The following is a 16,537-nucleotide window of genomic DNA, read 5'->3' on the forward strand; positions in this document are numbered from 1 at the left end:
TGTCTGTGCCCAGAGGGACCAGCTCACCCAAGGGACTGGCGCTAGGACACGAGAATCTACTGATGGTGGAGCTGTAGGTATCTGAGATGAGTTTGGAGCCCAAAGCCGAAGCAGATGGGCGTTCACCCAGCCAGCCCACGACAAACTCGCACAGTGGATCCTCTTTGGCAGGCAGGAGGCAAAGCCTATGGATAATAAACGTCCCTCAAGCTTTTCAGTGTGTCCCTGCAAGTTGGGGCTGAGGCCCGTGCACAAAAGATTCCAAGAAAGCATGCCCTGCAGCTGTCCGTGCTGTTTCTTGTTACGCTGGCGTTCAGAAATGCCACTATAACATGATTTTCCAGCCGTGAGCTTTGAAGGCGAGCTATTGTGCTTCCCGTACTCACCCTCTTGTTGGCAGAGCACATGGAGAGTGGAAGACTGTACCGACGGAGAGCACGAACAAGGAAGCTGGGAAAGCTGCCAGCATCCTGCACCTCTAAATCATATCAACCACATGTTGGAGATTAATCAGGCATCTTAACGCTGGAGAGCTGATACAACACAATTATGTTTTATGGGCCTCTCGCGCTCTAATCTTTGATTTCTTCCCCTGCCAAAGGTGGATGCAGATGCTGGGGGCCAGGTGGGCATGGCAGGTTAGCGTGCTGTGCAGCTTGCCCGCTCTGCTTTGGAGTCAGCGGTGGTTCATTTCTGCTCAGACAATTCTTTTCTTGCCCTCTGTGCCCAGAAAATTTTTGGCAATTTATAGATTCAAGGATAGAGTTCAGCGTGCTGGGGCTTCTGCATTTTACAAGTGCAAAGTCGCCTGTCCAAAAATAAATAAAATGCATTTAATTGTAACAACAACAGTAGCAACCCACAAAAAAAAACCCAAAATCAAAACACAGAAGCAGTGGGTCAGTGACCTGTGCTTCTTGCTATGATGAGTGTGAGTTTGAGTGGCTCTCTGTGCACACGCTGAAAGTTTGGCCTTTAGGGATGATGTGAACTGTTGTTTGTTTAACGTCGCGTATGGAGGCTCGTGGCTGCGTTAACTCTTCAGGGTGGAAACGTGCCTCGACATCTGAAAAGCTGCTTTATCCAAGGATTTGTGGGTTGACGCGTGGTGCTAATTTTTGGTACCCTGCTTGAACTGCCAGATGCCGACTGGTTCAAGGCAGGTGGCACTGGAGGCTGAGGAGAGCATCTCGGACTTGCCGCAGGGAACCCTGCTCACCGCTGGTGTGGGCTGAGTGGCTTTTAAGGCAGCTGACACGAGAGGCTCTGTTGGCTTCTCATTTTTCCCAGTGCAGCTATCCCAGCGACGCAGACATATTTAACTAGAGAGCAGTTAATACTTTGGCATTTGCTTCTTTGCACTTCTGTCTGGCTCACCTCCCTCTGTCTCTCTGAGGTCTTTGGTTGCAGCAGCAGCAGCAGCAGTCGTTCATGCCTAAGGTGTCTCAGAGCAGTCAAGAGCTCTGATTGTGCGTGTCTACACCTGTGCTATTGCCTGCATTTTATATCGATCCTCTCCCAAAGCCTTCAACTGCTGGGCTGAAGTTAATGGCCTTGCCTGTGGCGCTAGAGGTGCGGGTGACCGGCAGGAGGATCTGCCCTCCCAAATGTTCTTGGCTCTCCTGCACGTACGTCAAGCTGGTTGGCTCTGGTTAGCCCCTCCAGAGCCTGGCCAGGTGGTGGCTCACTCTTGTTTGTCATTCTCAATCACAGGTTTCTATGGATGCAGGCTGAACCTGGTGTGCAGATATGAAAAGGAAAAAAAAGACACCAAGCTTATGGAAGTGGCTGGAAACCCGCTGGGTGGTTTGTTTAGGGTTTGCACCTTGCTGTTAATCTGCCCTAACGTGGGGGCTTTTAGGAGACAGTTTTTCATGCTGTCCCGAAGGAATCAAAGGGACCCTGTTCATCCAGGGTCTCTCTGCTGCCTCTGTGCTTTCTGGCTCCTGGAGAAGACACAGCATTTTGCGTGCTGTGCCATCACCCCAGGGCTCCTGTCGCTGCTACTGGATCTGCTGCTTTATTTCTCATCGGCAAACATTACGCCGGCAGACACGAGGGGTGCGAAAATCGGGATGTGTTTGCTTGGGAGGAGAAGGGTAAAAAGTTTTTTTGGCGATATCTGCAGGGTGCAGAGGAGACGGGAAAGGTAACAAAACGCTCTCTGGCCTGAGTAGTGTCCTGCAAAAGGAGGAGCTGTGAAGCGAGTAGTGTGTGGGGTGAAGCAAATCCAGGAGCCCAGACCCTTGGGTTCACCCTGGGGGAGAGATAATATTGCCAAAGCTTCCCAGCACTGGGAGGAGAGGGGAACTTTTCCAAAAAACAGAAGGAAGTCGTTGAAATGAGGGGAAGTGTCACAGCCTGTCCACAGCTGGTGGTGGGAACCAAGGACGTAACTCAGGAGCTCTGGCTCCTCCTTGGATGCCCTCTCTGCTGGTCCCGGGTTTCTGGACCAGAGAGACCAGGTGTCTTTCAGATACATAAACTCATCTGCTACGGGACCCAAGTTTAACAGCTACTGTTCAAAACTGCTTAATATAAAGCTGTCTGCGGAGTGGCAGTGATCAGAGAGGAGCAAGGACCTAACGTGGCTACCGAGCGTGCGTTTCCTGGAGAGTCCATGAGCTGCTGAAGAGATGCTCTCCTGACCCTGGCCCCTCTGTGTTTCTTGCCGTCTTGTTTTTCTGACTCAGTCGATTGAACTATTGCTGCTTTTCTCAGGAAATGGCTCAACAGCTGAGTGGATCTTCTCCTCTGGGGTTTTCATATATACAACACATTTCTCCCTGGCTTGGTTTCTTCCACAAGCGAGATGCGCTGAGAGCCCCCCCCCTTCTCTCGCTGAGCTCTCTAGATGGCTGTGTTCCCTCTCCTCGCTGTTTAGGCAAGTTAAAAAATATTTAATTATCATTAAATGCATTCTGCAAGAGAAGATTGCTGTGCTATTAAAACCGGAATGGACATGACTGGGGAGCAAATGAACATTTTTAAAGAAAGGGTCTGAACATGCCCTGCATGGACCCGAAATAGGTCCCTCCCGCAGAAAGGCCCCGGGTGACCCATCGCTTGCTGGCGCAATTACCAGAGTCTTGGCAGCTGGCAAGATCAGCAAATGGGGTTTATGTCAGAGCTTGTTACCTTAATTTGGTTAATTGTAGAGCAGAGTGCAGTTGAACAGCCAGTTCAAACCAGGTTTCAGATGGCCGGGGTGCCGGGCAGGGGCAGGGCAGCGGCTGGGGGGGACAGGGAGCCGGGAGGGTGGGCAGAGCGGGGTTTTGCCTGGGATGCTCTCGCTAACGGACCTCTGGCTCCGTGGGAGCAGTCGAGGCCACGCTTGGCAGCCTCACCCGCAGATTTGTAACCCTTGATTTGATCCAAAGTCTGCAATTCAAACTTCCAGAGTCCGGAGGCTTGAATTGCACCTTCAGGCTTGAAAGAGGCCGTGTCTGGAACCGAGGTTCATAGGTTCATACCTCTATTTTGAACAGCAGGTCCTAACGAGCATTTGTGTTAGAGGAAGGAGGTGAGAATGGTGGTGCTGGACCATCCTACCCAGTGTCCCCAGTCTCCAGCTGGGGCCAGTAACAAGCATCGGGGGGTAAGTGTAAGAACAAGGGGGACACACAGTGCTTCCTGGACACTTTCTCAGGCTCCAGTGCACCTCTGGGGCCTCTTTGTGATGGATTTCTGTTCCGAGGATTTGCGGGTACAGTCAGAGCTCACCCCACTGCATTTTACAGCTTGACACGTGTGGGGAAGATGTCTGGGATGCCTTTCCAGCATCGCTGCTGGAGCTTGGCTTTCTTGCTGCAAGGCACAGGATGTGGTGCCGGTTATGTCTGTAAAGGCATCGCTGGTGGGCACAATTTGTTACCTTTCCGGTGGTCCGGTGGCCGGCAGGGTGGGACAGAGCCTTGCTGTGGTGATGGAGGGAGAGGACATTGCTCTGCTGGGATGTGATCTTTGGGGGGGTGTTTGTTAAGGAGCCCGGGCTCCTCTCATGCAACCAGGAAGCGATAAAGCATGGAAGAAGCGAACATTTTGGCAAAGGGGCATCAAGCGGACACCTGGGGGACACGAGCTTGTCCCCTTGGAGTGGGAAGAGATAGATCTCAGCTCTTCCGGTTATTTAATCGTGTTCTGACGTGTTGCTAAATCCATTTTACAACGGGAGCATGGAGACGTGAAGTTTAGCAACTCACTGCAAGTTTTTGGAGAGGTGGAACTCTTGCTGGGTGAGGCGGGGAGAGGGCAGCGAGGTGTCAGCTCCCCGAGTGCTGAGGAGGAACAGAAAGCCCCTTTCCTTCCTGCCTGGTCTCCTTTCCTGGCTGCCTCCACCCTGACTCGCCGCTCCTTTGCCGGGAGCTGCATTTCAGCGCTTCAAAGCGATGGGTTAGGTGTGGTGCGTGCCGCGGCGGGTGCAAGAAGAGGTTTGTGAGTAATTAGTCATGTCCCACCCACCCATCCATCCCTCCGTCCATCACCCCCGCCCACCCACAGAGCAATGAAATGCCAGGCTTTGTCTTCATTTCTTTGCTTTGCTGCTGCTCATGGAGCTCTCCTGCCTTTCCTTCCTCTTTACTCATGTGGCCTGGAGGGCAGGCGGTTCTCCTGACACACAGCCAGTGTTTCTACAGCCCAGCAGGCCACCCAGTTGGGCTTGGACCCTTCCCTGCCCACAGGCTGAAGATGCCGGCGGTTCCCAAGGGGTGGCACATCCTGAATCCAGGCATGTGGTTTGGGTCTGGGGACCACCGATGCTCTCCTCCCCTCCTGGCCAGCTGGGCCAGGGCAGCAGCTCAGCCCTTCCTCAGCGGCACCAGCGCACGGTTTCTGTGGGAGGTTTGGGAAGAAAAATGAACATTTGGCCTGAGAGCTTTTTGCCTGTGACAAACCGAAAGAGGCTTTTGGTGGAAGCTGGTGTCTGGCTGTGGACAAGAAGTGGAGGTGTGAGCCCACAGCACGATGCTGCTTGTGCCCTGGCTCCTCCTGGATCAGAGCATCCTCCTGACCTGGTAAAGGTGGTGATCCCTTGGCCTGGGCGGGAGCTGGGCTACTGGCAGAGCACGAGACCTTTGAGAAAAGACATCCTGATGGATGTTTGAAATGCTTGGAGAGCTCTGCTCGTCTCCTAGTCCATCCGTGTGCTGTTCCAGTAGCTAATTACAGTCACTGTTAACAAAAAGTATATCTTATTCCCATAACAAAAGACCTGGAAAGAACTAGACTGGTAATTATTCAGGAGGGGCAGAAAATAAACTCAGGAAAGCTGAGCCTGAGGGATCCAGCAGAATGTGATACCGTGCACACCCACCTCCTGCTCAGCCTTTTTATTCAGCCAGACCAGGGCGTTAATGCTAAATTAAGACTATACGACTGAACCTATAAGCTAGGAATTAAGGTTAAACTCACAGCTTTATATCAGTCTCTTTGCATTTCCTGGCTTTCCTGTTACAATCTGATGCACATGTTCTAACCTCACCTTTTAAAAACGATTGGTGCATTTTGCTAAGGAGTTTCACTGGCTGGAGGGGCATTAAATGCAATCAGCATATCCCAAGGTGGATTCAGAAGAGACCTTCCTAGTGCAAGGAGGTGCTGAGAGAGAGGGACAAGGCAACACTAGCCAAGAACTGCAATGGGATCGGGACGAGGAGAACTTTGCAAACCTGCTGGACGTAACTGCTCTGGGTTTTCTGGACCTGATTGCCCAGCGCATGAGCTGCTGCTGTGGTCCCGGCTCTTTTGCAGCTCACACCCACAGCATCCCCTTGCAAATGGGACAGGAACTGGCCAGGGAAGAAGGCAGAGGGATGCTGGTTTCCTGGGGAACTTTGTCAGCAGAGAGCATTTTGCACACTGGGTTAGGGAAAATCTTTTTTCCCTGGTTAGGATTCAGCAGGAGGGAAAAAGGAGGTGAAGGGAGCAATGCCCAGGATGGAAAGGCTGGGGACAAAGCTGGAGGGTGAGGTAGAGAGGGGGAAGGACAAGATTTAGCTCTCCCACACGCACAGGGAAGCTCCATGTCAGTGGCACAGATTTGGAGCAGTCCCTTGCGAAGCCCGATGAATGAAAGATGCCCCAGCAGACCAATAGTGCTGTAGGGAAAACTTCCCCTTTCCCACGGCTGGAAAGAGAGACCGAGGCATTAAAAGGTCTGTGCATCTGTTATCTGTTACCCAGCCTCTGTAGAAGTGGCTTTTGGTGGCATAGGGGAGTGGAAGTTTCCAGCGTGAGAAGGGAAGAGAGACCATCCAGAGGAAAAATGCCTGGTATGTTAATGTCCCTCTCCTTTCCCCAGATGCAGGACCTGGGTACCTTGTTCTGAGTTGAAGGGTTAAGCTCCATCCAGGCCCTGCTGACTGCCATGTGATGCAGTTGCTCGGGCGATTAGTAAAGATCTATGCCCTAAGAGGAATCACATGGGCTTCGACAGGGCGCCCTGGATGCAAAGAAGCCCTGCCGAATCCTGCTTCGCTCCCCACGTCTGTCCTCGCTCCCCACTTCTGTCCCCCAGCCGGGTCCGGGGAGGGGAGCGTGGCTTCAGCATCCCAGACCTGCACCCAGGCTCCACATCAAAAGACAGGGAACAAAACAACTGCAGAGCGTTTTAAAGCAAAATAAATAAACCCTTGACTGCTTTGGGAGAGTTCTTACCGAAGGTACAATTGAGTTGTCTATTTATGGCTCACTGTTTCAAAAGCAGATGCATAACAGGAACTTTTGATATTCAAGTCCTAAAGAAGCTAACTTCTGATGTTCAAGCCCCAAAGAACCTGACTTCCCACAATCAAAGGGATTGCCAGAACCTTCTGCTTTATCAGGTGGCTGGTGGGACAAGAGGAAATCCTGGGTTTCTGCTTTATTGGGTGGCTGGTGGAAGCGGAGGAAATCCTGGATTTTTTATCGAATGAAAGCAGCTTTCAGTTGAGAGGACAATGTGACAATATCTGTTTGCATAGCATCTTCCAGCAGGAAGGTCCCCAGAATGCTTTCTTCGTGGGGAGAAGGTATCTGGGAGATTACCTCGGTGATAGCACGTTGCAGTGTGAGAAAGTTTTGAGGACTCAGTAATGGCCAGTTGCTTGAGACAAGTGTATCTGGGACTGATTCTGGTGCATTACTCTGGAAGAATTAAAAACACTGTAAAACTAGAGGAATCAGCCCAATAGAAATATGTACTTGGGCTCCCTAGTGTAACCCGAAATGCTTCAGCATGATAATTAAGTATCCTAAGAGCAGCTTTTGCCTCCAGGTTTCTCAGTTTCAACACCCACAAAGGCCTTTGGGGTTCACAGCCCATCTGCATTGATCCTTTCTTGTTTTTGTTTTCTGCAGGTGATGTGACAAACCTGACTCCTGAGCACTCCTTCGAAGGCACAAAAGTAGGCGTGGGGAACATCGTGTTAGCTTTGTACAGTGGTCTCTTTGCCTATGGAGGATGGTAAGATGCAGCTCTCTATCTCTTTTTTTTTTTTTCAGTGCTAAATACTGTGATCTGGAATCTGTAATTCCTTTTGTCCCCGGATTGTGTTTGCAGGAAGAGTGTGGTCCAGGACTTCCCATCTTTCTTGTAACCTGGGCAATGAGGCAGATGCTTTGGGTTTGCCTAGTAATGTTAATAGTCATACTTCACACCCCGCTTCCAGCCAGGACATAGAAGCACAAAGAGGTGGAGGTGGTTACGGGGTTTAGAAGAGGCAGCAGATGACGGGTGATGATGCACCATGATGCTTCTAGGTGGTGTTAAGAAGCAGCAGGGTGGGTGATCTGGCTAGCAGAAGAGGGTTGTGCTACATGCCAACAGATTGCTTTGAGCACCAAACTGAAGCTCTTGGAGGGCTTCTTTGAGCACTTCCAGGCACAAGGAGACTGCTCAATTTGCTGTGAAAACAGGCCAGTTGCAGCCATCCTTATCGCTTGAAGGGTGGCCCTGTCACTCGTGGGTCCAGCTCTTCACCTGCCGTCATCCCTCCTCTTGCAAGGAAGCTGGCAGTATGGTGTGCTACATCCACCAACACCATCCAGGGCTTGTGGATTGGGCATCAGCCATCATAAGTTTTATGGCAGGTGTCAGGTGCTCCAACCCTCCTGAAGTTCCCTTGCAGATGAGTAAGATGAAAGGGTTCGTTTATTCCATGGATAAACCAGAATTAACTACCATTCTTTTTAAATTACAGGAATTACTTGAATTTTGTTACAGAAGAGATGATAAATCCCTACAGGTGGGTGTGTGTCCTGTGATGACTTCCCCAATAGGAACGCCCCTTCCTTGTGTGTGTAACAGGGGTTACTGACCAGCCCAGAAGTCAAGGTCTTTTTCTGGGGAAATAGAAAACGAGATAAATTAATGGCATTGTTCCTCCGTGGAACAGGGGAAGGGGAATAATAATCTCTGTATGAGAAGGGCTGTTGGTTGCGCTGCCTTCCTGTACTGCTAATATTATCAGTGTTGTTGGAAAGTCCTGCTTCCTTGGCATGGCACCTCTCTGAATTACAGGCGAGGAAGAAGGACTCGTGGCTTTATTACAGTCTTGGATAAACTTCCACAAGAGTATTTGTTTCGTACATATGTTTGTCAGGTGCTCTTCCTGTTCTCTTGAGCAGTAGCCGCTTTCTGCACTGCTCGTGCCTTCCAGGGTTATGCAGGGGACCTGGTGAGGTGAGGGTGGGTCACACCAAAGCAGGACATGGCTGAGAAATCATTTTTGCTCACAGGGAAGGTGCCTGTGAGGCACGGTCGATACGAGCTTCAGGGTAACTTGTGCAAGAACCTGTTCCTGGCTGACCCAGGCAGTGATTAGCCCCTGCTGGGAAGCATAAGATTTGATACGCCCTTTCCTTGACAAACACAGTTATAAAAAGGTTTTTGCAGTTCGCAATTATTTTCTTGTCCTCTGAATGCAGTCATGGTATTTGACTCTCTCCTCCTGGGGCTTTGAGCTCCGCTAGACCAATTATACGTGGCATCAAGCAGAGTTTCCTTTTTGAGTTTCCGTTCGCAAATGAAGTTAGATTATTTGGAAAGGCAGATTTGTACCAACACGGCCTCGTCTTTACAGACCCACTCAGACTGCATCTGAACTCATTTTCTTTGAGTTTCATCAGTCCAGCCAGCTGCACAGAGTTAGAGCCTAAAAACTGCCCACTAAATCCCTGATCGTTCCACCTCCCATGAGAAACCCACCAGCACAAATGCTTCTCCTTTGCCCAGAAGAGAAGGTATGTGTTAATGCCACTGGCTAGCAAGAGACACGGAGGGCTATTTTTAATTAATTGCCTTTGCAGTGATCTTGAATTACTGCTTGCCCAGACAGCCGGAGTCTCTCCACGCGAAAGGTTCCTTCTGCCATAATCCTTCCCTCTACATCTGTCAGCCCCCAGGCTGTTCCCGTGTGGGCATCCTCTCCTCTCCTAGGGGAGCAGCCCGTGGCTGGGAAACTGGAGGTGCTGAGGAGCCAAAGAAGAGCAGAATGGCTGGAGCCAGCTGTAAGCGAGCGCAGGAGGGCTGCAGCACGAGCCACCGATCCCTGGCGCCGGCAGCTCTCCTCCCTGAACTGCAGCGCTCCGTTAACAACTGATATTCTCTTCCTAGAAACCTGCCTCTGGCTATCATCATCTCGCTACCTGTAGTCACTTTGGTTTATGTGCTGACAAACTTGGCTTACTTCACGACCCTGTCGACGGAGCAGATGCTGACGTCCGAAGCCGTGGCTGTGGTAAGATGGGTGCATTTCTGATGTGACTCATCATCTGTTTTCCAGGGCTGGTTAAATCGGACTTACGATCTCTGCGTACAGTCCCCTAGTTCCTTCCGTGCCGATCGTGGCTGCGTACAAAAAAGCTGATGGTTGACAGGAGATAAAGAGCAACTGTGACGGGAGGAGGGAAGAACAGTGTGATACCAAGTGGGATTAATCACAGACAATAGTAAGGGTGGGCAGACAGTTAACGCTGCTCTTAATTCGTAAATATGCAAGGTTGCTGCTGGCCTCGTGACTTATCATCAGTTACCAGAGCATGGTATTTATGGGAAAAGGTCATTCAGCCAATACTGCGCTAGATTGTCCTCTCTCTGTATCTTCCTTGTTTTAATCAAGAGAGAAAAATAATTCTTCTATTAATTCAAATGCCACTGAGGTCAGAAATCCTGATTGCTTCCGAAGTGAGCAGCGTGGTATGACCTTGCGAGCTGAGCGTGACCAGGATTGTTGGGTGCCTGAAGGGGGATCTCCCGCTCCGGGATAAGCTGGTCTGGGCCATTCGGGTGACAGCGCTCCATCCTTTGGGTTAGTCCCCAGCCCCGCTCCAGCCTGCATGTACGCGGGGCTGAGCTGTTGGAGATGCCAGGCTTTGCTGCGTTGCTCTAGTTGTCTAATGCCTTTGCGAGTCTTGGAACCAATGTCATAGCGTTGGCATAAAACTGCAGCGAAGCAGCGCGGGGTCAGTTTGTGACACGAAACTCCAGCTCCAGGTCTCTGCATCTCCAAGGGGCTGTGTCCCAGGTCCTTACTCAGCAGTTGGCAATAGCTGCCTGTCTGAATCTCCTCCCGGTTTCCGTTTGGTCTTGAACTTTTGGGTAGCTTTTCTCATTAATGTTGTGTCCTGACTCTGGGGGAAGTGCTTTCTGCTGTTTTGTTTTGTTTTGTTATATTTTTTTTTTTTTGCAATTCCACAATATGATTCTCCAGGATGGAGGACCAGGACATGGCAATATGGAAAACTCCATAACACCTTCAGCACTAAGCCATGTCATTTGTTCAGATGTCTACAACTATTAAATCTTTGTAGGCAGCTGTGGGTTCTTTTGGGCATTTTGGGTGTGAACTGTTTGTCTTGTTGCCCCCCGTTTAGGATTTTGGGAACTATCACCTTGGCGTCATGTCCTGGATCATACCCGTCTTTGTTGGCTTGTCGTGCTTCGGATCTGTTAATGGATCTCTCTTCACTTCTTCCCGGTAGGTTTCTTGCTCAATTTTGTGGTTTTTGTTTACAAGCCATGCTTAATGCATCTTCCTTTGGAGTTGTCCTCCAAAGAGTGACTGTGGGTAGACACAAAGTCTAAAGGGTCTGGAGACCATGTGGGGAAGGCAAAAAAAGAAATTTTTTTAAGACTTTAAAACCATATCCAGTTTAAAGGAAACCCTTTCAGTGGTCTTAGTCTTCTCTTCCTCAGGCAAAGTCCTGCTGAAGTTATTAGAACATAAACAAACACAGGCCTGGGGCTTGGTGACGTCGCCTGAGAAAGTGGCTTTAATGAAAAGCAGAAACTTAGGAAACTTCAGGGCTGAGAATCCCTCCAGAAAGGGGAGAAAGGACAGGGCAGGATGGGGATTGTTGGAGGTTCCAGCTCTGACACACATCTCCCGGGTTGTCTTAGGAAAGTCGCTTAATTGCTCTCTCTGGAAAGGAGGCTATAAATACATCTTTTCTTGCATTCTTTGTCCGTCTCCAGCCTTTCTTCTGAGACAGGGACTTTCAGTGGTGTATGTGCAGAGCACCTCGTGCTGGGGTCTGACCCTGGAGGGCCCCACTCCTGCACCAGTGCGTAGCCAAAGGGCACAGCTGGCATCGTGCAAGGCACAACGAAGGTGGAAAACCTGCGTGGAGCCTGGGCGTTTCAGTCTTGCTGCCTCGGCACTGTCTAGGCTGGGCTTGGGCTGTCCCCGCTTGACTTTCGCTGAAGACAAACCCCAGCCCGGGGCTGAAGGTGGTAACTGCTCTGTCTCCCCACCTCAGGCTGTTCTTCGTGGGATCCCGAGAGGGACACTTGCCTTCAATCCTGTCTATGATTCACCCCAGGCTTCTCACTCCTGTGCCATCGCTAATCTTCACGGTAAGCACCCGTGTCTGTGGTGGCGTCCTGGTATTGAGAAATGGGCTGGGGGTAGGATCCCATCAGAGTGGTTGAAGGGGGGCTACTTGGGCACCATCTCTAGACACAGCCATTCCTGCATGCAGCTACAGGAGAGGATAGACCCTTCTCCTTCTCATCATATCCTCATATTCCACTTCTGTTTTGAAATTGCTCCAGGCACCAATTGAAAATAGCTTAAATAAGTAAAAAATAATCAACGTGATTCTTGTCCTGGCAGATAGTTCTTCTGAAATACCTGTATTTAATGTTGTAACATACATGGTTTTGCCTACTCCCTTTGCTAATGGCTTTTTTTTTTCTGGCTGCAGTGCGTCATGACCCTGCTCTATGCCTTCTCCAACAACATTTTCTCAGTCATCAACTTCTTCAGCTTTTTCAACTGGCTGTGCGTGGCTCTGGCCATCATCGGCATGATGTGGCTGCGTTACAAGAAGCCAGAGCTGGAAAGGCCCATCAAGGTGAGAGCAGCGTGGTAATCGTGTGGTGGATCCTCCCTGAGTCCCTTCTCAGCACCGGGGGAGGTTCTGCAAGTACGGCTGCTCATCCTGTACGGAAGAGGGACTGGGATTGCCAGCGTGCAGGGAGAATGTTGCCTTGTGGCTGAGGCAGGTGTCCCTGCTAGACAGAAATCTGCCGAATGCGAATCAGTGCAGGAGGACAAAGAGCTGCCGTGGCCCTGGGGACATCAGAGTGAAGGAGGCTCTGGGTGTCAGAGATGCGGGGTGTTCTGGTGGGATAGCCCAGCGGGGAGCTCTGGGTGACTAACATATTCCCAGGGCAAATCACAGGCTGTGGGTCTCGGTGAAAACACTCTGTACCGTCATGGAATTCACTTAAAATAGTTTTTTAATAAAGCAGACAAACCCACGCCTGCAGAGAGGAGAACTTTGTTCTCTTTGTCCTTGGCCAGCTTGGCAGTACCGTGTCCCGTCTGGGAGGAGGCCAAGATCATGTCAGCCGCAAGCATGTCTGCCTTCCTTAAAGGCATGTTTCTCACTCGTCCCCCTGCACGCTCAGGTCTCTGCCAGGCAACAGCCAGCCAGAGAGAAACAAACTGGCAGACCTGTACCAGTGCCCTCCCAAAGTAACTCTTTGCGGGGCGTTCCCGTTGTTTTTTGGTTTTTTTTTTTCTTCTGAAAGCTGGGCTGCTCTCAGCGGGTGCCCTGCTCCGAGCAGCGTAGCCGAGTCCCCTGAGAAAGTGCAGTGAAGATGCTGCGGCTCGTGCCGGGGTTGCTGCTGAATTTGATGCTGTTGGTGCGGGAGCTTTTTATAAGGAATCATTCCAGTGCGGAATTGGGGTAAAAAAACGGGTGCTGAGAAAGGTTTACGCCGTCTTGGCCAGCCACATCTCCTTACTTTGTTTGGCTGGTATTAAACGTGCGTGTTAGGTGTTGCCTACTTCCAGTTTCTCCAGGATTGCTGAAGGGCGCTGCCAGAATTGATACCTTCCCCGTGAAGGTCACGGTCCCCTTTTTTGGAGCACTGGGACAGAGACGAACACTGTCCACATAGGGTCCGTGGTGCAATATGGACTCCTTCCCTCCCCGGGCTGTATGGCTAGATAAAATTCACTGGAAAGCATTCCCTGTTCCCCCGATACAACTTCTAACCTGTCCTTTGGGCCCTTGTTTAGGTGAACATCTGCCTGCCCATTTTCTTCATCCTGGCCTGCTTGTTCCTCATTGCTGTTTCCTTCTGGATGACGCCAAAGGAATGTGCGATTGGCTTTGCAATCATCTTCAGCGGGATCCCTGTTTACTTCTTTGGAGTCTGGTGGCAAAACAAGCCCAAGTGGGTTCTCCAAGGCATCTGTAAGTATAACCAGCCCTAAAAATAGCAGCTTCCCGGTGAGCGCGCTACAGCTGGTAGCACTGGCTCTCCTTCCTCTCGTGGAAGCTTCCAGTGTCTTGGCTCTGATCAATTCTTCCGTAACGGTAACAAGTTCTAACTTGATGATTACCTTATCTACCAAGCACCCAAAACGCACGCTGACGTGCAATAATCGCAAAGTTTGGGCCAAATACCATTTATGGTTTTCTATCGTGGCAAACAGGTGGTTGTTACCCAGTGGAGCGCACGGCTGCCCCTCTCCTGCCTCCTGTAAAAGCGAAGGGTCAAGCCTTCTGTCGGCAGAGAATCCCTTTCTAGTGGTGTAGGAAGGGAAAAGAAGTAAGAGCATAACCGTCTGGGCACAGTTGGCCTCAATTTGACTGCTGAAAATTCGGAATTAGCCCCAATCCATCTCTTAGCCAGTGCTAACGTTTCTGATCCAGTCCTTGGCATCAAAATGTGGCAGCAGAGCAGAGGGAGGGGAAAATCCCCTGGATGTTTTATCTTACAAGGTTTATTTCTAAGGTATCTTCATGTAAGGTTTTCCAGCAGCTGACCATGACCCCACGGTGTGTTCTGAAGGGGTGGGGAGGCTGTGCTTGGCACATGTAACCTCTGTCTGAACAACTGAATCAAGAAAGTCAACCCGTGTTGTCCAAGGAACTAAACCATCTGCCTCCCAGCTCTCGTACAACAGGCTGACCTAGAAAAGCAGACGAGTAGAAATGCCCAGCCGTAGCTGGATGCTTTTTATGAAGAAGAAAAAGGCTTTCAACAGTGCTCAGCACTTGTTATTCTTTTTTTTTTTTTTTCCCCTCTCTCTCTCACACTCACTTTTTTATTCTGAGTATTAGGCTCAGTTCCTGGAAAAGCCATTTTCGCAGTGCCTGGGTGGCAAATTACCATATTAATTGTTTTCCACCACCAAAGGCTTGTAAGGAGAATATAGAAAATATTCTGGGAACACAGAATGATAATCCTGCAAATGTCTGGTTAGAAACATATGAACTTTAAACATGTGTGTATATTCATATATTGCGGATAATTCGATCACCTCCAACTGATCCGAGTTTGAGTGTAGTTAGAATTAGTGTTAGCTTTACCTGGCCAGACTGTCTCATGATCTCCAAACATGCAGAAAGCAGCAGAAAGCACAGGTGTGTTTGGGTATCAGCCACCGAAACCAACGGGTGGAAAAATAAAGTGACTTCACTTTCGCGCCTTTCCTGTGCCAACTTGCATCTGAAATTTCACTGAATTTCACTGAATTTTTAGAGTTGGAAGGGACCATAGAGATCATCTAGTCCAACTCCCCTGCTGAAGCAGGATTCCCCAGAGCATGTCAGAGCATGTTACTCAGGGCTGCATCCAGGCGGGTCTTGAAAATCTCCAGAGACGGGGACTCCACACCCTCCCTGGGCAGCCTGTTCCAGGGCTCTGGCACCCCCACCGTGAAGAAGTTTCTTCTCATATTTGAGTGGAACCTCCTATGTTCCAGCTTGTGCCCGTTGCCCCTCGTGCTCTCACTGGCAACCACTGAAAAGAGTCTGGCTCCCTCCTCCTTCAACCCACCCTTTAGATACTTATAAGCATTGATAAGGTCTCCCCTCAGCCTTCTCTTCTCCAGGCTAAAGAGTCCCAGCTCTCTCAGCCTTTCTTCATAAGGGAGATGCTCCAACCCTTGAATCATCCTTCGCTCTTCACCTGCTCTGTGCAGGGCAGTGGACTCTGCCTTGAGTTCATTCTGCTGATTTGGGTTTGTCCTGGGTACTCGAGCCTTTAAAGAAGCTGCGTGCGCGTACAGCCCAGGTTTTCAAAACTGGAACTAAAAGCATCGGCTCGTATTTTCTGTGCCCGTTCCCGCTATTGTGCCTGACTCAGTTCTGGCTGCTTGCAGTCCTGGCATCCAAACGTAGTTACCGTATCACCATGCAATTAGAAACTGGCATCACAAAGTACCGGAGCCTCTCTGGGGGCAGTGCGGCATCCCTGCGGCATCTCAGGGGCAAAGCTGCCGGTGTTACGTGTTTAAGTTCTGGGCGTGAGCAGAGAGTAGCCCGCGGCTCATTTGCTTTCAAGTCTTAAATTGCCTTTGGGCTTATCTTGCTCAGAACCACGGTGGGGAGGCAAATGGGTCAGCCCTTTTGGGGCAGAGTGTCACGAACTGAGACCGAGATACACGGTGGGCTCTCTGCGTGCCATCTCTGACCTGTACTTCGCTTTCTTCCCCGTAGTCTCCGCAACAGTCCTGTGCCAGAAACTGATGGAAGTGGTTCCGCAAGAATCGTAAGCGGGAAAAGCAGAGACATTCAGCTTGAGGAAACGCACAATATTATTTTAAGACGACACAAGGAGAAAACGCTTCTGATCCCTCGTAAACGAAACCCAGGCACTGGAGCACCCCCACGTCGGAGCTGCTTCATGTCTGACACCATGCCCCCGGCTCTGCCTTGCCTCCTCCAGCTCCTCCATCCACCACCCTTCAGCCCGGCAGACGAGCAACCCTGTGATGAGAAGTTCTTGGTACGAGCGTGGGCCAGGAGGAGGAATTCCTGCCGGCAGCTCCAAAGGGGTCCTGCCTGCCCGGCAGCAGCGAGTCCGCTCAGCCTCTGTGTGTGTGTGTGTGTGTGATACTGAGGGCTGTACTTCAGCTCTGTGTAGGATTACTTGGTTGGGGTCTGGGATCCTCCAAACGATGGGGGATCTGCTTGTGAGCCCGGTTTGAGTGTTGCCAGCCCTATGAACGTGGCTGTGTCCAGGGCTGGGACCGTTGCAGAGCCGCAGGGTGGTCCTCCGCCTGGTCCACCTGCCTTACCTGGTCAAGGGAGG

The 16,537-nt window shown here is 50.6% G+C and overlaps 1 protein-coding gene across 1 annotated transcript in view; it reads left to right on the top strand.

Annotated features, from left to right (window-relative positions):
• SLC7A5 (solute carrier family 7 member 5) overlaps positions 1-15,998 on the top strand; it is a 36,143-nt gene extending 20,145 nt beyond the window's left edge. Inside the window, exons 3-10 of the mRNA XM_074157837.1 lie at positions 7,339-7,444; positions 8,181-8,225; positions 9,596-9,719; positions 10,855-10,958; positions 11,740-11,836; positions 12,187-12,336; positions 13,512-13,689; positions 15,943-15,998. Coding sequence (XP_074013938.1) covers positions 7,339-7,444; positions 8,181-8,225; positions 9,596-9,719; positions 10,855-10,958; positions 11,740-11,836; positions 12,187-12,336; positions 13,512-13,689; positions 15,943-15,998 — 860 coding nt within the window. The remainder of the gene's footprint in view (positions 1-7,338; positions 7,445-8,180; positions 8,226-9,595; positions 9,720-10,854; positions 10,959-11,739; positions 11,837-12,186; positions 12,337-13,511; positions 13,690-15,942) is intronic.
• The last annotated feature ends 539 nt before the right edge of the window (positions 15,999-16,537 follow it).

This window comes from Numenius arquata, chromosome 13 (assembly GCF_964106895.1).
Source record: "Numenius arquata chromosome 13, bNumArq3.hap1.1, whole genome shotgun sequence".
NCBI classification, from domain to species: domain Eukaryota; kingdom Metazoa; phylum Chordata; class Aves; order Charadriiformes; family Scolopacidae; genus Numenius; species Numenius arquata.